Here is a 22,828-nt window from a genome sequence, read left to right as displayed (position 1 = left end):
TGCATTGGGGAACTGCTAATTCAGAACAATGAGCTTGTTATACAGCCATACCTGACCCCAAAACTGTCACTTTGGCCTCTGCAACATAAAAGTTGAGTGAGAATTAAGGAAATGTTACTTATTGTGGTAGTAGCTAGTATCTATTCACATTCATGATTACCGCACTGTTATAATTGGATCAGTTATAAGAAAATCCTACATCAGCAGAATCAGTATCAGATCAGTACCACAAGGCAAAAAGCAAAAGTTACAAACTGTATGACATGTATGTTCATTAATTTTATAGTTTCAATTCAGCAGTAATGCATGTTACAATGTAGGAAAACATGTTCACAAACTTTATATAAAAGACCAGTATGATGATATACAGATCACAATTCAGTGCATGACTTAACAACATTGAAAAATTTAAAGATTAGTGTAACCACTGTATAGGATTGATTGGCTAGCTATAGTTTATCCCTTGAAGTGAATGTTGTATAGAGTAGTTATGCTGAGGTAGCTGATATTGTAGTGATTTTTGTACATGTATGTACTGGGCAGGCATTACTCCTGGCAATTGATAATGTAATTTTGCTATTTCACCTATAGTATAGCGGCACAAACAAAAAATCAAATAAAAACCAAGTTGTTTCTATCAACAAGATCTTTTGTTTGGTACCATCTTGTAACAAGTTAATTACTGCCTCAGGAAGTCAGTAGGTGATTTCATTACAAAGTTATGATCATTTTTATTAGTACTATTTATGTGGAAAGTTTCATGGCTTCATGAAAAAGTGCACAATATTGCCAATTTTGGGAGCTACGCCGCTATACTACTAAGACTATCAGTGTTGGGCAAGTAAAAGTAACTAGTTACATATTACATATTACTTGCAACTGAACTATTTAGTTACAGTTACGTATTACCCTTAAAATAAAGTAACTAGAATAACATTACATATTATATTACTTTGTGTCCACAGCCTTAAGCTGTCACGTGTGAAACTACCACCTTATCACGTGACATGATTGCGTTGTTTGACAATGTCCAAATCTTGGTTATAAGCAAGAAGCTGGTGAATAATATAAGTTTCATTCAGTAGGTTTCGTTACTTCTTTGTGGCTAGACGTTACTCAGAGGATAACTAACGAGATTAGTAACTTCGTTACTTGTAGTAATAATATTACGTAATATTAGACTCGTTACAGTAACTATATTACTTAGGTAATGTGTTACGTTTGTAAGTAAAGTAACTTGAGTTATATTACCCATTTTTATAGCGTATTTCGTTATGTTAATTAGATACCACAAAAGTAATAATATAACGTAACGTGTTACTTATGTAACGCGTTACTCCCAACACTGAAGACTATGCACACAGAAGTCAACATTCAGTTACTTTTGCTACTTGCTTTGTACCATTATTATTTTTATTTGGCTTGTCATATAAAAGTAATGTCATTGCAGTCAACTACAAGTGTACTATACGCTACTTTCCAATCACCTTTCATCAACCAATTAGCAAGATATCTGTTATGACTGAGTTAAAACCCTAGGGACATATGCATGACATCAGTCATGATTAGCAAAATTATAATACTGCAACTATTGTTTAAATAATGGGTGAGAGTACAAATGTACTAATAATGGCAGTGACCTAACCAGATGGACCCCCACTAGGTTTGGCTATACCTTGCTTGGTAAGGCCACTATATCTCTGGTGCCTCCTCTTCTTTGGGATATTACTACTTGGTCACCTAACTCACCTCCAATGACACCACAAAGAAAATAGAGGAGGCAAAATAGTGGTATGGACATGAGAGACTGGGGGAATGAGAGGTGGGGTAGTTGAGTGTGACTGTCATACATAAATCATAGATAGAGAAATGAGAAATAAAATCGCCATCATTGTTAAATAAGTAAATAAGTAATCGTGCTCCTTTGTGAACATAATGTACATGCATAAGCTGGGTTGGCTAGGATCCATCTCAGTGAATTCTCTAGCTAGTCAGAATGCCAAGTGTTATATCGATATTATAAAATCTTCCAGACCAAGTTATTGTCACCGTACAGTAATTGATGTAATAGACAACTACTGACATGATGGCCACATGCATGTTGTTATATGATTTACCATAGCTGCATTGTAGTTTATTGAAAGAAAGTAGATGAGAGAAACACTGTCTGTTTTTGTAGTTATAAAGAGTAATGTTTATTTGTTTGTTTATTTATTTATTATCTAATTTGTCAAAAAGACAGGGTGGCACCAAAAGGCATAGCCTGTACAAAGGGTGCTTCTCTAACATACATACATAAAGTTAATACAAAGAAAACTAGAACAAAAGCAATGACAAAAACAGTTACAATACAAAACAAAACAGGTCCATTAAGTAAATCAATGAAAAAAGTGAAAGAGCCTTACGAAAGGCAGCAACTTTAGTAGGGCCTAGGCCAGATATAATACAGAATGGAATTCCAAATGAAGGGTGCGTTCACAAAGAACGAATATCTATGAGAATTAATAGTTTATAAATTCAGTTCAGTTATCAGTTTAAGTGTATGCCTGCACTTTTATTGCCCGGCATTGATTTTTATTTATTAAGGCAATACAGCACTGTACATGTAGGACACCTGGTCCTACAGCCTCAGACATTCCAATCTCACTCTTTGGCTAGTAATCTCGTGCTCTCACACCTAACCCTCTATTTCTCACTCTTTCAGTTTAGTTCTCACACATTTCTTATGCCTGATTTGCTTCATCATTAGCCCTGTGCTTATAATCTATGTTAAAATTGGACAGCCCTATGCTTATTTATGTACTTTGAACATGCAGCAACCTTTTTTTTTCGGTCTTCACTACCACTGAAAAATCATGGAGCTGCACTCAAGTTGAGTCAGGTCCACATTGCTGGTAGCTAGTGTCTGATCACCGCTCCTAAAATTGTTGAGAGGTTGGCATCTCTGCAGCCTGTTTAAAGTTGTTTTAGTACTGATTAGCTACACACTTATCTATAATATACTAACATCACATCCCGGCTCAACAAAAGCGAGAACAAGCTCATCAAAGTGGTCAGTACATCTAGCTAGCTATATGATTTGCTTATTAAAGTACTCTAATTGAACAGTCACCTTAATAGCTACATGCGAAAAACCGTTGACGATAATTCTTCTTGTAGCTCCATTTACATTCATGAAAGAAGTCACTTTCGCCAACTATATTATTACCCTGCATCCTAATTGAAACCCACCATTCCAATAAAAGCCACTCAGGCGTTAGCACGTTAAAATGGACCGTTCCGGAAGACGAAAGTTTGGAGGAATATGGATTTGTATAGCATCAAGATGATATCTCACAAGTGATAGAATTTAGGAGACGAGCAGCCTTTAAATGGTGAGAAACTAAAATAGTAGACATTTTTATCCACATCCGCTAGTTATGGTAAAGGTGTATGGTTGCTGGGGGTCACGTTATTTCTCGATTTGGTCTTTTTACTTTATGATAATGAGGGTTAGTCATAGGTTTTATCGTAGGCATCTATGGTTTTGTGGTAGTAAGGGTTGTCACGCCACTAGTCCCCAATGGGGATTCGCTAATAAACACTTTGCAACACTCCGCCCACTTTTTAAAAACTATGTTAGCCTACCAGCCGCCATTTTGATTGAGGCCAGTACGATAGTCCAGTAATGTGATTGAAATTGGGCATTGACAGCAGTTCAAACAGAGTAGTATTGTCAGACAACAGGCCATAGAAGTCACAGAATTAGTGTTTCTGGTTAGAGGCAGCTGGTCGAACAAACACACCATCGACAACACAAATACTTTGTCTGCTAGTACAGTTAGCATCTGTGTTCTCAGTTGCTGCTACAGCCACTAATTATCAATAATGCAGTAGTCACTTAACATGGCAGGTGAAGGAATACAAAAGGCACTGCCTTGTGTAGTATATGCATATCTGAGGCCACACACACTCCAGAAAACCACAGAGGTGTGAATTTTCAATGTAGAATTAAGTGGATCACCTTTTGAACCATTCGTATTTGAATTACTAAGCGTAATGTTGCACACAATTTGGGGTCATTTTGAAAGATACTACAATTTATGTGTCAGCATCACAAGCAGTGAAATTGCAACAACAGCACCATCCAATGTGCTATCCTATAGCATTATCATTATAATGTAGTTTGCATAATAAATAAGTCATTCACTCCTTTTCATATACTATGTGTAACTTAGCTAGTACTCTTGTGTAATACATCAGTGATCAAAACTGATGATGAGTAGAAATTGTGTAAAAATCATAACCTCAGGTGTCTGCTGCTTTGATCTTGTAATAGACCATTAGCTGCACTACAATGTCTAGCCTCTGTCTTCCTTGATACCCTTGAGCAGGTAAGTGTGATCATGAGGGATAGATATGCTCACCACCCAACAGCTCTACACTTTAAGATGTACATAGTTTAGATTTCTTATTTCTGGATATCCTCTTAATGTATTGTGCTCCTGGCTTCTCCTATAGTGTACATGTATTTCCAGTGAATACAACAGGTAATTCGTTCCATCTGTCCCAATGTTTTCATTGTATAATCTGTGGTAGTACTAGTGGTGAGTCATGGTTGCTCGGGTTGTTGCCGGTTCTAGTCTTCATAGTACTGAATACCAGACAGTATCTGTTAACTGTATATTGCACTGAGTTGCTATCTAGCAACCGTGGAGAGTGAAATTTTTAACTTTCTTCGTATTGGGCCTTCAGAAGAGTGGTTGGGTTTCAATTTCCAAACTCAGTTTATCCAACACTTTATCATTTCTTGAAACCTCCTTCCCAAAGGGACTAAATCAGAGTACTAGTGACTGCAAAGCAACATAATGGAATATACCAAATGACACTATGTACACTGGCCCCAATCAAAATGACGGCTGCTCGGTTACCATGGTTTTTACAAGGAGGGTGTGGTATTGGAAAAAGTCTGTTGTCGGAGATCTGATGATCGTGACATCATTACTAGATAGTTGACGGAAGGAGTGATAGTATAGGATGTAGTTCGGTAACTAGATGAGCGTCCTCTTCATGATGGACACGGATACAACTACTCACGCTGCCACTATTACTATCACGTGTTAAGCTCTAAATACAGCACAGTATTACAACATTATATTAGTGCGCGTGTGTATGCATAATAGCTATATGGGTTCGGTCAGTCGCAATCTCCAACATCCTCCGGGGGGGGCACGGATGCACTCTGTCCATTCTAAAATCTGTTGTCTAGCTCTATCAGCAGCTCCACATCTTGGACGGGTTTCAACACGTTGCTCAGTCTGTTCATTTGTACTTGCTTCTTTGAAATCTTGATCATCTTGTTCACCAGTTGCTTGGCTTCGAATACTGGTTGCATCATTTGCTGTTACTTCAAGTGGATAGAGTTTTGAGATGGGTCTGTTGGTGACGCCATTCTTTGTACGGATGGTTGCAGAGCGAACCAAACCATCATTTCCTTCCACGAGATCTACAATCAAAGCTAGTTTCCAATTGATACGGACACAATCATCGTGCACCAACACAACATCACCAACCTTGATCTGTTGGCCACCTCGTCCTGAAGGACGATAGAATTCTCTTAGAGATGTTAAGTATTCATCCCTCCACCGGTTGGTGAAGTGCTCTAGCAAGATTGATTGTTTCTTGGCGTCTCTTCTAAGTTGGTCTGCGTCAAGGTAACTTGGGTCTCTCACTTCTTCAATATCAGCCCTTTCATGAGGTAGTCTAATAAGCCTTCGCCCATGCAGAAGGTGTGCTGGTGTGAGTGGCTCAAGATCTGTTAATTCATCTGATATGTAGGTAAGAGGACGGTCATTCAAGGTTGCTTCAACTTCAGTGATGATGGTTTGTAGTGTCAACAGATTAACGTGGGCCCTTCCCAATGTCTTCTTGACCGCCATCTTGGTGAGGCCAATAAGTCTCTCCCAGTAGCCTCCAAACCATGGTGCCTTCTTCGGTATAAATTTCCACACAGTGCCTTCCCGGCCCAACGATGTTGCTATCTCTTCAGATGTCAATAGTTTATAGAGTTCTTCTGCGGCGGAGGAATATGTGGTTGCATTGTCTGACATCATGACGATCGGCAGTGATCTCCTGGCAACAAAGTGGCGAAAGGCAAGCAGGAAGGTTGCTGTGGAGAGGTCTGTGACTACCTCTAGATGTACTGCCCTGGAAGTCGCACAAGTGAATAAGCAGATGTAGACTTTGCTTTCCTCGTTCTGTTGCTTGACGTACAAAGCTCCAGTGAAGTCTACACCGGTTATGGAGAACGGCGGCACATCTTGCACTCTGGCCTTCGGGAGTGGTGCTGATTCTGGGGTCCCATATGGTCTTCCTCCATGTCATCTACAAACTGTGCATTGTCGTAACAGTTTCTTGACATACTGACGTCCTGAAGGTATCCAGAAAGTCTGTCGAAGGGCTGTTAGGGTAGATCCAACACCTGCATGGGACAGAAAGACATGCGTGTTGTAAACAATACGTGCGGTGAAGTGGTCATTCTGTGGCAACAGGTAAGGAAACCTGGCCAGCTCGCTGAGCGGAGCATTGTGTATCCGTCCCCCACACCGCAAGAGGCCCCTGTCATCAACGAACAACCGAAGTTGCCGGACGAGAGGTAGCTTCTTCACTTCAGGACGGGTACACTTGGATTTGGCACTAACCATCTCCAATGGGTATCTAAGCTCTTGGCAAGCTTGGATCCACTGAATCCGTGCAGAGCTGAGCTCTTCAGCAGTTAAGGGGCCATTCAGCTTAGGCCGTGATCTGCACAGATTGTTCACAAATCTGGTTGTGTATGCAGTGATGGCAAGCAGCTTGTTTAGAGAGCTGTAGTTGCTCAACTTGATGATTTGGTGAAGGCCAGTGTCTTGGTTGGTCGGTCGTTGAGGGACGAATTCCTCAGCAATGGCTGCAGCTGCATGTAACTGGATTGCTGGTTCCATCTGCCATGTTGGCCAAGCATTTGGTGTGGTTAACCACGGTGGGCCCTTCCACCACAAGCTGTCGGTTGAACTAAGGGATTGAAAACTGATTCCACGAGTCAGGAGGTCTGCCGGATTGTCCGTAGTGGGGCAGAAGTGCCAAGTGGAACCAGGGATAGCTGCTCTAATCTCTGCCACACGGTGTTGTACAAATTGGGGCAAGGGCTTAGTGCTTGCCAGCCAGTGTAGCACAATCTGGCTATCTCCCCAGTAGTAGGTGGGAGTGTTCTCCAGTTCCAGAGAATCACTGACAAACTTCGCTACTCTGGAGGCGATTACGGCAGCCATTAGTTCAAGCTTGGGTAGCGTCAGGCTCTTCAAAGGGGCGACACGGTTCTTAGCCATTGTAAGGCTCACATTGTTATCACTAACTAGGAAGGCTACAGCTCCGTAAGCCTTCATACTGGCATCTGCGAATACGTGAAGGTTGACATCAGCTCTATGGAATCCCTCCTTAAAGTAGCAGCGGTCAATGATCAACTCAGATAGCTTCTGGATATCACTGATGATTGTTATCCACTCATCTCTGATAGTAGCATCCAATGGTTCATCCCACTCAACACGCAGTTGCCATAACTTCTGCATAAAGATTTTGGCACGCACGGATACAGGGCTAGTAATTCCTAAGGGATCAAACAATTTGGATGCATCCTTCAATACCTCACGTTTGGTTGTCAGTGTGGTTGGGTGGCCAAGTCCCTTCAGTGAAAGTGATAGCTTGTCTGCTGTTGTGTCCCATTGAAGGCCGAGGACATTGGTGAGGTTAGAGCTGTCAAGTGTCCCATCTTGTCGTGACATTTCTACTAGTTGCTCGCTGTTAGATGCCCACGCTCTCAAGTTGAACTTGGCGTCAGATAGCATGGAACGTGCATCCCTGTAGAACTGTGCAGCTTCTCTCTCAGTATTACACCCTGTAACAACATTGTCAACATACAAGTTGTGTCGTATGTTGTGCGAAGTGTGAGTGTCATGTTGCAGTAGATGATAATTAAGTGTTGCAAACAGCATAAATGGGGAACTTACAGATCCAAACAACACTGTCCGAAAGTGGTAGATGTTAAATTCACTGTTAGGATCACAGGGATCTGAAAGCCAGAGGAACCTTGTAAAGTTGCGGTCCTTCTCGTGCAAGGCTATGTGAAGGAAGGCCTTCTCTATGTCTGTCGAGATTCCATAGAGGTGAATGCGGAAACGAAGAACAATTGATGTTAAGTCATTCAGGAATGGGGGGCCTGTGAGGAGGCAATCATTCAAACTAGGATGTTCACGTGACTGGCGGCAGCTACAGTCATAGACTATCCTTATAGGGGTAGTGGCAGAGTCCTTCCTCACTGGGTGGTGAGGGATGTAATGAGACGGACTGCTCTTGTCAGCCTCTGTGACAAGTTCAATGAAGCCTCTGTTCAACTGCTCCTTCAGGATTCCGTCGTATGTCTGTAGCAAGCCGGGAGACTTAGCAAGTCTGTGAGCTAACGATCTGGTACGCCTCTGACAAACTTCGAGGTTGTCTGGAAGTGGGGGATGTTCACCTCTCCAAGGGAAGCCAGCACAATAGGTTCCATCAGTCAATCTTGATATGTGAGAAACAAAGTAAGATTGCAAAAATCGAGCGTCTGATTGATCAGGTTCAGTTTGTGTGATGGCGGTGTCTTCTATCTGCCAGAATCTCAGCAAGTCACACTCCTCCTGGTGATGCCCTGTAATGACATGAAGGGAGTTAACACTAGCACTAGGTGGTCTGGGAAGTAATGCAAGCCCTGAAAGCAAGTAACCCAGCTTAGAACTCATGGCGGTTGGACCAGCTCCTCTGACAATATGGTCCCCAACTAGGTCCCAGTAATGATCTGCTCCAATGAGTAGGGAGATCTCAAAATTCTCAGCTGCTGTGACTGGGTGTGCAAGTGGTAGTCCCTTAAGATGAGGTAGCTGTAGGACATCTGTATGCAGGGGATTGGAAATAGGTGTGGCTATAGTAGGCACTACCAGTGCTGAAAGTGGTACCATTTCTCCAGTGGGTGTTCTAATTCTGATTGACACTGTGTTCATTTGCTTGTGCAGTGGTTTGTTAGCACCAAACGATGACAGACTGATATTTTCAAATCTGTATGGTGTTAACTCTAAGTCATTTGCAAGCTTCTCTGTGAGGAAGGATCGCTGCGATCCTTCGTCGAACAACACATTGGCTTCAGTTTGCAAACTGGTGCCGACTACTGTGACAATAGCGGTCTTCAGTAGACAGGTGGTACTCTTGGTAAGTTGGCGTGGTGCTAGTGTGGTAAGAGAAGCAGTGTCAGTAGTAGCGGTTGTTGACACTGGAGCTACATCACTGGATGTGGAGGTTTCACTGGTTGTCTGCTTGGATGGGTCACTGCAGATGCTTGTGTGATGCTTGTTCCCACATTTTCGACACCGATTCTTAGAATGGCACTGGGAAACACGATGGTGAGCTAAGCAGTTGTAACACAAGCGTTGCTGCCTAATGATCTCAATGCGAGATGCCGCCTCTTTGTGTACTTCACAGTTTATTGCAGCGTGGTTGCCTTTGCAGTAAACACAACTCAACTTATTGCTGGTCTCTCTCTTAAGCTGTGGTTTGCGATGTAGCGATGTGTGGAAGGAGACAGTAGGATTGCCTTGTTGACTAGCGGATATTTGTTGGCCTGTCTCAAAAATCCTTATTTCATTACAGATAGCAGTCTGTATTTCTAGCACGGTCCACTCTGCACTGGTATGGCCTCTGGCCATGTTTCTCCTGGTTTCTTCAGGCAGCTTGGTTAGTATCATTGGGGCCAACAATGTGTCCAGAGATTCTGGTGACTTGCCTAGAGATTCCAGACAACGGACATGGGTTTCCACGGTGTCATGAAAAAATCTCAGACTAGCTAGCTTGTTGGATGGCTTCGGGAGATCCAGCAGGGCTTGAATGTGTGCGGAAATGATCTTCTGTGACTGCCCATAACGCTCTTTTAATAGAGTCACCGAGTGATTATAATTCAGATTTGTGAGGGGAAGTCCAGTGATCACTCTTGATGCCTCACCTCTCAGCTGGGCTCGCAAGTAGCTGAGTTTCTGAACGCCACTGAGGGATGGGTTAGTGTCAATGGCAGCTGCAAAACAGTCCCAGAAAGGCTGCCAATCAAGTGGTTCTCCACTGAAGACTGGGATCTCCAGCTTGGGGAGGCGGGCGCCAAAGTGATATGTAGGTGGGATATCACTACCTGTAGTGGACTTGTGTGTATGAGCCGTGTGTGCTGAGGTGTTAGCATGGGCCATGTGTGGTGTGGAGTGTGCGTGAGTATTACTTGAATCAGCCGCAGGCTGATGTGAACTATTGCTACTATTATTAGTACTCACGTGATCCAGCTGTTTGATGTTTGACTGCTGTTTTGTTGGAGTCTCTTCTTTTCCACTCTAAGGCTCCCGTGGCTGGGGCAGAGGGTTTGTCTGCTCAGTTGGTGCTGTTCGTTCAGCTACGTCTGCCTTCGAAAGTGTCTGCAGGGTGTGCTGGATCAGTGCCATCTTCTCCGACAAGGTAGTTTGCAGGTCGGCTGCTTCGAACACTGCCGTTTCGATTTTCTCTTCATCCTCCGTACTATCGATGATCTTATTGTCCAATTCTTCGAATACGCGGGCTTTGGGGCGAAGCTGCTTCAGGTTTTCTGCCAGAAGGACAGAATCGGATATAACTGCCGTGGCGTCTGCTTCTTCTTCGTTGGCGGTTGAGAGCTTGGCCAAAATATCGTCTGCACTGGCGAGTATCTTGGCTAAATGGCTCTTATGGCCGCGGCGTGAACTAATCAACTTCTTCAGGTCGCTCATCCAGATGCTCAGGTCACAGTACCAGAAATGACGGAAGGAGTGGCATTGGATACTTTCCTAAATATATATATATATATATATATATATATATTATGAACTCTTGATACTACCTAAGGAACGATTCTAGTTTGGGTTTGGACTCAAGTAAATCCTGGGTCAGGTTTGGGTTCAGCCCATATTATTTATTATGTTAGATCATATTATCTTGCATATCAAAGTATAGTGGCTATAAATGGAAGTGCTTGATTTGAAAGAGACAATTAAGACACAAAGTTGAAAGCTTTGGTTAAAATGATGTTCATTGGATCAAGTATTGTTCATAGGTAAATCAGCGATTAGACTTCAAGTGTTGTCACAGGCCCTTGTGTAGAAACCAGTCACCATAATAACCGCCTGGTGTATATATGTATTATTTACAACAATTGCTGCACACTCTAACTTCAGCTTCCAACCATTTAGTGATGTCACGATATAGAATTTATCAACTTACACACTGGTATGCACTTAGGTATACCAGGCATGTGATTAAACAGAAACCATAAATAAATGAAGCACTATTGTGCAAAACCCTCAGGGAAATCAGGGTTCTGCCCAGAAATTCCTGAGTGGTAGCCATGAACTGATAAGCTGTGTGTTATATTAGGGTATATTGCACATGTATCAGTAATATATGTAAGAATTGTACTGGTTGGATTTAAGAGGGTACTGGTCGGTTTTTAGAGGTACTGGTTGCTTTGAACCACTGCCGACCAGTGTGGGCAGAACCCTGGGAAATTCAATAAACATATGAATGTACTATCTCCAGATCTGTAGTGCCAGGTGACATCACGTAGATCGGCTTGGCTACTTTGTCCCATTTCTATAGCAGGGCCATGATTATCACCTCGATTAGCACACAAAACCAAGTATAAAATGCAAATGAACTACTAAGTTACAATGCCAATTTGCACAAAACAAGCAGCAGTAAATAGCGCAGTAACTTGGTCTTTGTGTGACAACACGTTGACCTTAGTCCTGTTAGGAATTAGCCTTTTGTACAGCACTGTATTTTTACTATATAGGGTTACCAACCGTGTGATCCATGAAGGCTTCAGATTTTACCAGCGATCTACAACATTTCAAGCCAGGCTTCTTGCAGGAATCCCTCGGATTTAGACTAGAAGCTTCTTGGGTCTTTAAATTAACGAGACTACTTGATGATCTTATGGAATCTTGAAATTTCATTGAAATCTGAAAGATTTTGAAATCTCGTCGCTAGTTTTGTCAAGTTTGTCGATCACTCATCTGAATCAGTGGAGTACTGCTAGATGTAATACACTACTATGGTTTTATTGCTATCACTTGTGCATCGAGAGCTCATCAAGAAGTGAGGAAGGCCAAGACAAACTGCAAATATTACCATAACTTTTGAGTAAAGTGTTTGCGGAACGTTGGTTGAACTCATCAAAAGAAGCCTAATAATACCTTGTTTTTAACCTATGAATGAAGTACGCAGCAAGTGGTAACAACATAACTACAGTAACCCTCGGGGCTCCCCGAAGGTTAACAAAGTTACAGTATGCAACATAGCAGTAAACAACATTTTAGTACAGTTTCAATTACACGTGCAGAGATTATAATCCTTAATTAAATTTCATAGTTATGTCGTATAAACATTACACTATTGTATCATTTCACCACAATTTATATCACGATGTATCACGATTGTAATGGCATATCACTACCACCATTGATACCATACTGTGCACTGTGCATGTATACCCTCAAGGGTACTAGTTTTTAGTCTAACAGCAAAATTTAGTCTATGAGTTAAGAAAAACAGATCTACATAATTATGAATCTATGTATGAAAATTCCATCACTGGCATTGTAAATCTGGTTTACTGGTCAATTTACAATATTCCCTGTCAAATAATTTCAAACTTCCCTCTACTGTATACCTTATACTAGTACAGGCTGACCATGTAACTATGTACGCCTTTCACTTGGCATCTGCGGTTTCACTGTACTATTCTGACTTGCTAGTTGCATTTACTGTTTAATATGCATGAGTGCTCACTGTATTTTGAAAGTATTTCTAGATTGCACTATCTTGTTACTGGTTGAATGCTACTGTAGATTTATTTTTTGTATGTAATCAATTACCATTGGGCTGTCAACAGTCATTATCGTTACCGAGTGACATATAATTGTAAATTTCTGTATAGTGCAGAAACCCAATATTATATATATATAGTACAACTACTGTTAGTAGAGCAGCATAGCACCAAAAATGGGCATTTCGTGCACTTTGTGATACAATCATGAAACTTTCCACGCAAATTGTACTCCTCGTCACATATGTTTTTTGATATAGAGCCATCACGGATTTGACCTTTGGTAGCCATTTTTTCATTGAAAATAATAATTTTTGTCTTTATCTCTCCCTGTGGCATTATTTTACACTAAAATATGGCATCAAATTAAAGGTGTTGATCTAAGAACTAAATTGACTTTTGTTTGAAGTATCTCATTCCACTACAAAGTTATGATCATTTTTGTAAGTCATGAAATTCTTTGCCCTTGGGGTATAAATTACTAATGGGCAAGTAATTCATAGAATTTCATGCCTAATATAAATGATCATAACTTTGGAATGCAATCACCTATTGACTTCAAGTAAAAGCCAAGTAGTTCGTTTTAGCAGTACCTTTAATTTGAAACTGTGCAAAATGATGCCTCAGGGAGGTAAAGACAAAAACAATGAATTTTCAATACAAAAATGGCTGTAAAGGTCACCAAAGGTCAAATATGCAATGGCTCTATATCCAAAAAATTATGTCACAAGGAGTACAACTTATATGGAAAGTTTCATAATTGTATCAAAAATTACACAATTATTGCTCTACTATGTATTTTGCTCTTTTGTTAAAACAAGTGTAAAGAAAATAATAGGAATTTTAAGTTCAGTAACTTTGATTAGAGGGAAAGTTGCCTATACCTGCAGATATACTAGTAGACATTAATCCCTATGGCTATAGACTGAAGTAGGGATTAAGTCCACTAGTATATCTGCAGGTGTAGGTGACCTCCCTTGTTTCACTGTGCTCTATGTTCTGTAATTGAAAAATATTTCCAAGTACTGGTGAGTGTCATTGTGTGCTTGCCATGTATACTCTCCTCCCATTTCATTAAGTGTGGTGTCATGCCTCTGTGCCAATTATGTTAACCATAATTATTTTGAATTTTAGTGTACTGCTATAGCTACAATAATTTTCCCCATGCGGTTATAAAAATCTTTTTATTGGAATATGTGAATTTCATTGAACCTTACAAAGCAACGCTATCATATTTCACATCCCTATTTAGACAAGCCATGTACGTTTTTTTTGTTTTTTTTATTCTTCAGTGTTCTCCTTGCTCATACCCAATAGCCTGGAGAGGTGTATATAGTAGTTGCCAAGAATGGCTACCATGTAACATATACCCCAAACATGACACAGATACAAATCACAATGACATGAACTACTAGCTAGGTCTGTCCAGTGCAATTAATTTAGGACACATTGTACCCAAGTGAGATCAAGGGGAAAAAACCCAACAGGCTTCAGAATTTCATAGGCTTCAACATTCCCACCGTGTGCCTACCTCAAAACTACATGGAAAAAAAGGAGAAAACTCTGCATAACAAAGCTCAAGGTGTGCCAATCACAATGACAGGTGGCAAGTAGAATGACAGTGTAGAATTAAACATGTTTTCACACATATGACTTATGTGTTTACTTGCACATGGCACGTTGCATTACGTATTCCAGAAAGAGGTCATGTTCATGTATGCATGATGGGAAATGGATAACTGCTCCATATCTGAAATGTGTGCTCTCATTAGATTGTTGAGTGTGGTTATGCAGTTTGCCTTTGAAAATGAATGTGCAATGTGCAGCAATGAACATTGTAAAACTTTTCAGCTTTATCAATATTCTAAAAAATGTTACAAGTCACATTATGACATTTTTGGCACCCTGATTTTATTTTATTACTGTGTCTGGAGCATAGAATTATGTCACCAGACAACTTGTGCTACGTGGGAAATTGAGTATGAGGCTATACTTTCTCCCTCTGAACTTTCTGTATATTATTTTCCTATTTTCTTGTAGGAGTGCAGGACGATCTTGACATGGACGATGACAACAGTGATCATATGACCGATGATCAAGACAGCGCTGATCCTGATGCTGCCAATTTTTATCTGCGTACTACTGCATCAAACAGCACCAAAGATGACTCAGTTGGCTGCTTCAGGAGTCATACAGGTACTGTGCTTGTATGTATGCTGATGATTGTTATTTCCAAAACTCCATGTGTATTTAAGAAATGTGTTTAAATTAAGTTGCAGATACTGTCAGAAACTTTTAAATGGTTGATACTTGAGTTGCATTTCATACATAGGCTGCAGTGTCATTCATCCCATGTACAGTTCAATTCACAGTAGTACTTCTCTCTAACGGAGACTTTGAATTTGAAACCCAGGTCCATTTTTGCTGCTTTCCCCTTTCAGAAGTAACAATGTACAACCTGTTGAGACCAGAATCTTAGTCCTGCTGTGTCAGTGTGTCCTCAATTTTGAATTTGTTAAGATAGGTTCCACTGTTTTTAACCAGTCAACCAGTCGTAAATGGTAAAACCAAACACTATACAGTACATATTTATGGACTTAGTTAGTGTTGAAAATCCTTGTACCTCCTTAGTAATAGTGCAACAAAAATTATTAGTGCTATCACCTGGGCAATGGTAGTGATGAAGTTTGAGACAAACTGGCTGCGTATTACTGTGATATGATAACACTCACCCAATGCAATAAACTGTCAAGAAAAATTCATGAGGAAATGGTGTAAAGTTATGGCCACTGAAAATCTGGTCCTGAGCAATGATTGCTCACATATAAAACTTAAGTTTCTAGGGGAATAAAATCACCATTGCGTTCTCCATTTATACTATGATAAATATCTGTCTCAATAATAAGCCTTACAGTATAATGGATCACCTGATCTCAAACAAATCACCGAGCTATTGTTAAATTATTTACATCCTTTTCTGTGCTGCTTCTGTCTCTCAATCTCCATTTAAAACGTGAAGAACTTTTGGCCAAAGACTTATGTTTTTGAGTCACAAGTACAAGTCAGTGCCTATAGTAGATAGTAATAGGAACGGTAAATGTTTTGCTGCACATCTGTATTAGTAAGTTAAAATACGAACCTTCGTTTCGTAAGAATGGACTCAAAATAATAATAATGGACACCACATGCAGAGCATAGCACAAGGTTGGTTATGGCTACTCTGTCAATGACTTCACGTGATGCCTAAAATAGGAATCATCCATAATTTATTGTTTTGTCATAAGTGGATGATTGATCCCAGGCTGCTTCACAGAATTCTCTGTGTGCAGAGAACTAAGACGAAAAGGAAGCAAAGCGTATTACTATAGTAATTAGAAGAGGGGCACACTTTTTGTCACTTAATAATAGCTGTATGTATCTAGTGCAGCCTTTTCTTTTGATGTGGTGTTATAGAACCTATAGAACGATTGGCAAGTTTACAAGCTAATAGAAATAAAAGCATTTTGACAAAAGTGATCATCACTTTAAGAGCAAACTTACTGTACTCCATCCTCATCTAGTACCCACACCCACACACCCTGCACCATACACACTCATATTGGTATGTAGCTGCCAAGCGCGGCTACCAGTTTACTTAACACCTTGCAATGTACAACTACAAACAAACAATACAACCTATACCTACTACAAAACAACTACTGCATGACCTAGTAGAGGGTGGGGGCCTGCACAGTGCAAAATTTTAGACTCACTGTGCCCAAGTGAATCTACGGGAAAAAACCCAATGGGCCTTTTTTTTTTTTTTTTTTTTTTTTTTGCCCATCAGGAAAAAACCAAAGTGCAATTCCACCCTCTAAAAACAAACAAGTACTGTATGCATCCAGTCAAAACAGTTCAGCATCTTTAATATCATCACGGACTACCAATCGTAAGGACTGTAACAGACCATCAACATACATCAATTACACTTGCAGGGGTGGGTGGGTGGGGGTAGCCTACACTTTGAATACGCAGCGTAGAAGTGACCAAGTTTGCACCTTACACATTTAAATACTCCACTACCCGCACGTGCTCAGAGCACGTGCGACATCTTTTGATTCCGGTTGGAGGTTATTTTCTGTCTAATTCACTTTGTTCAACCGACAGAAAATACACATCCCTACTTTAGATCTTCCTTGTTTATTTGTCAAGCATTACCAGCATTCAGCTGTAGTGTAGTGTTTGCTTCCAATTGCAGCAATGGATTAGGTTAGCATGTTACTTTTGTTCAGAGTTGGGGGTAACAAGTTACATTTGTAACGATGTAATGAAGTAATATAACATATTACATGACGAGTACTATATAGGATATTACGTCCAGAAATTGTAACGGGTTACTTCTTTTTAATGCGCCGTTGTATCCAGCACGTGGTTGGCTGCATTTTGGGTCCTGACAGCACAGAATACTGAACTATACCAGAGAAAGGCTGGGAACATGTATTTAGAAGGTTGGGCTTAATTTATAGCTTGTAACGAACAAACCTATTATGAAATAATATTACTAGTTACAGCCCTCAAAGTAACCTGTAATAATTATGTAACTCGTTTCTGTTTTTCTGGGAGTAATATGTAACTGTAACTGCAACGCATTTACATTGTATAGAGGTAACTAGTAATATGTAACGAATTGCGTTTTTAGAGTAGCGACCCCAACTCTGCTTGTGTTTTCTGTCAGGATCTGAGAGACAGCATTCACAATGATATGAAACTCTGGAAGTCTCATGCCAAGTTGACAGTGACAATATGTGCTTAGCCCTGAAGTGCAAGCCAGCCAAAATATTGGATAGTCAAAAGTTGTACAATTGCCTAAGCCCTGAGTGATTATTTCTTATAAATTATTTTTTACTTGACATGTAAACAAGCCTGGCGTTTATTCAGGCCCAGGCATTTATTTCTTAGAGCTTGTGAGGTGCAGGGTACATGATCGACTTGCAGTTTGAAATTTTTACTTGCAAGTAAAGAAACCCAAGGTGAAGCATGTTTATCCGGTATATAGACTTCAGTGATTCCGGAGAATTGTAGCCTGATTTTAAGCAGCCCGGTATTTAAATGGAGTGTATGGGTTAAAGTGCCTGGCATACATTTAAGCCCCCTGTGTGTAATTTACCCCAGCTCTAATACAGATATACGTATGTGTGTGTGTGTGCGTGCGTGCGTGCGTGCGTGCGTGCGTGCGTGCGTGCGTGCGTGCGTGCGTGCGTGCGTGCGTGCGTGGTACATATTAGAAGTTGGTGAAAAAGCAGCTGTTTTATTGAAGAGCCTGGGTGATTTAATTATGTTCCTAAGCCACTGTTGAAAATGCCACTCTATTCAAACAATTACTGTATGCAATTGGCCAGCCATACTTTTGGGGCCAAAATACTCAAGTGTTGTCACCAACATTTGCTTGTGGTATTGGAGTGGGCCTCGATGCCACAGAACTATATGCCTTACTTAATTAAGCAGTTGTGTCCCATTGTCATCAGCTTATGAATTCAGTAAACAATCGTGACATATTTCATTGTTTTTTTAGAAGCCATTCACCTTAAGAGCTTTAAAATAATTCACACAAATTGCCTATATATCCCTCCCTACACTGCTTTGTTTGAAATGTAACAGATGTTTGTTCCACGTGTTTCTGTCTAGAAAAGCTGTCTATCCGCACATTATATGTATAGCTACATAGGGTGACATCATTTCCATAGAAACTGATTCTGTAGTTTTATTAGTACTGAGGGTACATTTGTGGGTAAGTGCAACTAAAATTTCAAAGCAGTCCGTAAGTACGAAAGGTTTTCGGTGTTGTTGTGCACGGCATACATCAGTTATAGACCAATGGTACTATGAAAATTACTATTTATTAGGATCAGTTTTTGGTGTCCAGTTGCATCCTAATGGAGAGCTTGCTGTGAGTGGTAGAGAAGATGACAAGGCATTTGTATGGAGGACCACAGATTGCTCAGTTATGTTTGAGTACACTGGTATGTGCACACACATCAGTGTAATGTACCAGGAGCTTATGAGCCGCCAAAGGCAGCGAAGGAGCATGAAACTTACAGCCTGCCAGGTGCCATCACAATCCAAATCAATTGCTGATTAGTTTCCATATAAGGAAAGTAAAATCTCATTATTTGAAGCCGTCACGAAATTGCACATGACACATGGCAATGGTAAAGTTGGTTGAGTCTTCCTCGAGGTCTTTCTCTTCTTCAATAGTGGTGAACTCGTCTCTACTTCGTGCAGCTGGAGCACCATTTGCACGTGGAGTAAAGCAAACACAGTGACGTAATTTGGATTGTCATGGAACTTAGTTTCATGCTCCTTTGCCACCTTTGGCGGCTCATAAGTTCCTGAATGTACACATGTTCATGAGTTGGACTTTTAAACATTAGGGACCTGTGGAGAAACAGTTTACAGAAAATGATTAAATTTTTTTGCCCTGCTATCCACCCGGCAGTGCCTTATAGACACTAAGCCTGGTATATCTATTCCTTCTTTTCAGAAACTTCCCTCAACTAATAGCCTACAATTATCATCAATGAATATGGTTTTATTAACCAACTTGGTTTTTTGTTATTATGTAGGACACAAGGATTCTGTCACATGTATACTGGGTTTAACTACAATAGTAAGTTTGTGGCAACAGCAGATATGGCTGGATTAGTGCAAGTTTGGAGGCCAGTGTGTTTGGACGTACGAGTGTGCTGACCTTGAGGTGGGTAATATCTGTATTTACTTTTCTGTAGTGGATTTTTGGCATACTAATTCTGCCGTTTTATTTGCTGGGACTAGTGATGGATTGGGTTGGATGTGGAAAGTTCCTTCAAATGATTGTAAATGTTTTCAAAGTCCTGGAGTTAGAAACACGTGTGGCGTGTTACTCCCAGCTGGGCAGAAAGCATACTTCAGGTATGAAAATTGTCATTTATCCATCTAGGACCTGAAAAGTGCTACAACATTTTTTGGCAAGTCATTATTCATGTAGCCACCATAAGGGAGACCTTTGTGGTGCTAATAGATCTTTTCTTTAACATATACTTGTGTGTGCCATGTGAATAAAATCATATGGCCTCTGTAGAATTTATGGCACATTCATCACCACTAACAAGTGTTGCTGCTCATCCTGGTGTCAACCACTGCTGAGGATGGCACTGCCCAGTTGGTTAGCACTAATAGCAAGAAGGTAGTTGTTGTATGGTATGATGGTGTGATGTAATTCATGACCAATGAAAACACTCAGGCTTTGTGCAAGTTTGAACTTGAACCTACAGAGGTTTGCGGAATGTTTGCAGCAAAACCGTAAAGCGCCAACTGAAAAACATGAGCCATCAACTTAGAAATACGTCACCACAACTTTGATAGGTCACATTTCTGGTGATTTCCTGTATTGCGAAGATTCCGCAATCCTCTGTACTTTAGTGGACAAGTGCTCTGTAGAAAGTACTGGCTTTTGTCACAGGTGAGATAAGCTTTTTACATTGGTGTATTTTCATAGAAGATCTTGCATATGACTTTGTTGAATGTGCATGTATCTGAGTTGGTATTGCTTGTTTGGCCATTGTTAGTAGACAAACATGCCTAATAGCTATATACTATTTAGATCACTACAATAAACTTGCAGCTTATATCAAATTTCTTAACTTGCATGTGTACCCATGATGCTTTGTAAAATACAAGATCTTGGAAAAAATACAGTAAAACCTGCGTAATCAGGTCACATGTCTAAACTGCATTGAATAATGTGTACAAGTGACCTGCCCACATGCTCAAATACAGGTCAGAAAGTTTTGGCCCACAGGTAGACTGTTAACTGTGCTTAAGTGAATCACTAACTTTGTGTTTTACAGTATGCCACTTGCTGCTACTGGTAACTTGGATGGTTCATTAGCCATATGGGATATTCCTAGCCAGTCATTGAGATGTACATGTAAGCATCCTGTGAGTCAGTAAGTGTATCATAGTGCATGTTACTTTTTTCCCTTGTAGGATGGTGTGGTGAAGATACGCTGGTGTAATTCATCTCCATTGCTGTACACTGCATGTCTCGATGGAGTAGTAAGACTATGGGATGGCAGGAATGGATCTGTAGTTACACAGTGGGAAGGACACAATGGCCAGCTACTAGATGTGGATCTGACAAGGTAGGCCACTACTTCTAGATGCATATTTACACTTTCTTTTTAGTGATGATTCAACAGTTGTGACAGCATCTGAAGAGCGTACAGCTAGAGTGTTTTCTCTGATTAAAGATAGTTGTTAGAATAATTATTGTAATGTAAGGCATTACGTTATCGTAGTTTTCCAAGTTCTTGCAATGCAAAACGTCATGCACTAATATTGTGCCAGTATGCGCAGTTCTTTAAATGTACATAACTACACCTGTAATGTTCTGTAGCTGTTGAGTTGTATGCGTAAGCATGCTTAAACTGTACAGTATCAGGGTACAGCATTCTCTTTTGCATGCAGTGCGCTTGCGCGTGCGCACATTGCAAATTTCAGTGTCTGTAGGTTGTATAAAATAGAAGGGTGTTGTAGTTTCTAAGCATCGTACAATAGTATGAAAATGAAATCTTGCTGGATAATAGCTGTCTATCTCGTAGCACTAACTGAATTCACAGTTGGAATTCAAGACCCTACGTAAGTTTAAAAGCGAGCGATAACATTAATTTTATGTGGTTTCTCATTGCATAGTGACTGTCAAGCTGTACGCGAGGAGTTCGAGGTCGGTAGCACGTGCAGAGATGTCTATAGAATTTGTGATGACGGATATCTACCATGTAATGTGACTGCCTTGTGTTCTAATGAGTGCAGGGATCTCTACGAAAGAATGCAACGCTGCAACAGTAGTGATCCAACATTGATTGAACTACGAAACAAAGTTAACTTGATGTGTGGTGTCAGTACTGAGCACAATACGTCCTGTATTACTCTATTCCCCACGTCCGACTACTCGTACAAGCCCAGTTGTAGTATAGAGTTGCTATTTGGTAGCCATTGCAGCGAAACGTGTAGAGATAAGCTAGCTTTGCATTCCAGTGATTGCTGCATTGTTAATCAAGCTATTATAGTACGCGTGGGCCAGGAAAACGAGACGCTGCACACTGATGTACTGTGGTCGAAGTGTAACGTCACTAGTCCTGGTAGATGTCCCAACCCTCCGCCACCTGTTAGAATTGCAGCCACTCCAACTGCCCCCTCTACAGCTACAGCTTTACCGACCCAAACAGTTGGTAACCCAAGTGATGAAGGTGGAGCTAGCAGCACTGAAATTGACTCTATAGTGTTTTTACTCAGCACTCTTAGTGCTATTTTGTACTTAAACTTTTTTACACTGTAAAGAGCACATAATAGCATAAATTTAATAGTGTAATATAATTTTTTGACTCATTGCATATGTTCAGTTTGCAATTGTACATTGTTAATCTAACCCCAAACTAATGGAAATAAGGTAGATTTCTGAATCGTGTTAATGATTACAGCACCTACATACATATGCAGTTCCTAGTTATACCACCCAGCAGGTTAGCTTATAAGGCAGTGTAGAGAACTGCACAGTTGCACATATACAAGGTGGGAGATCTTTGTGGCACGGTGTTATTTCACCTTTGAACAGCTGCATGCAGCATAGATTTACAAACCCCATATACCTGGGTTAATCTATGGCTGCAGGTTACTTGAGTCACGTGTATAGCTATATACAATATATCATACAGAGGGTATAGAATCTATGGGTCACTGACTTAAAATTACACATTAGTCAAAGATAACAGCATGCACAAATCTACCAGTTTGAAGTTATATCAACCTTTGCTATGTTGTGGACCAGACTCACTATTGACAGGCTGCTACTACAGCATTTCAATGCTATAGGCTGTACTGAATGTTCATAACTGT

At 40.5% G+C, this 22,828-nt stretch overlaps 2 protein-coding genes and 1 pseudogene across 2 annotated transcripts; 1 reads left to right on the top strand and 2 right to left on the bottom strand.

Moving 5' to 3' along the window:
- Positions 1-3,199: 3,199 nt before the first annotated feature.
- On the top strand, positions 3,200-21,328 carry LOC136237961 (angio-associated migratory cell protein-like; annotated as a pseudogene).
- Positions 5,163-6,089, bottom strand: LOC136237687 (uncharacterized). Its single transcript, XM_066027903.1, has one exon. It carries the CDS (start codon positions 6,087-6,089, stop codon positions 5,163-5,165), a length of 927 nt encoding a protein of 308 aa, XP_065883975.1.
- Positions 6,360-10,274, bottom strand: LOC136237686 (uncharacterized). Its single transcript, XM_066027902.1, has one exon. The coding sequence runs from the start codon at positions 10,272-10,274 to the stop codon at positions 6,360-6,362; it is 3,915 nt and encodes a 1,304-aa protein (XP_065883974.1).
- Positions 21,329-22,828: the final 1,500 nt, after the last annotated feature.

The sequence above is a fragment of the Dysidea avara genome, chromosome 11 (genome assembly GCF_963678975.1).
Source record: "Dysidea avara chromosome 11, odDysAvar1.4, whole genome shotgun sequence".
NCBI classification, from domain to species: Eukaryota; Metazoa; Porifera; class Demospongiae; order Dictyoceratida; family Dysideidae; genus Dysidea; species Dysidea avara.
The sequence above is the reverse complement of the archived record's forward strand: the minus strand, read 5'-3'. Positions and strand labels throughout refer to the sequence as shown.

Excerpts from the sequence above, each read along its gene's own strand:
- LOC136237687 (XM_066027903.1), bottom strand. The coding sequence starts at position 6,089 with ATGTCAGACAATGCAACCACATATTCCTCCGCCGCAGAAGAACTCTAT.
- LOC136237686 (XM_066027902.1), bottom strand. The coding sequence starts at position 10,274 with ATGGCCCATGCTAACACCTCAGCACACACGGCTCATACACACAAGTCC.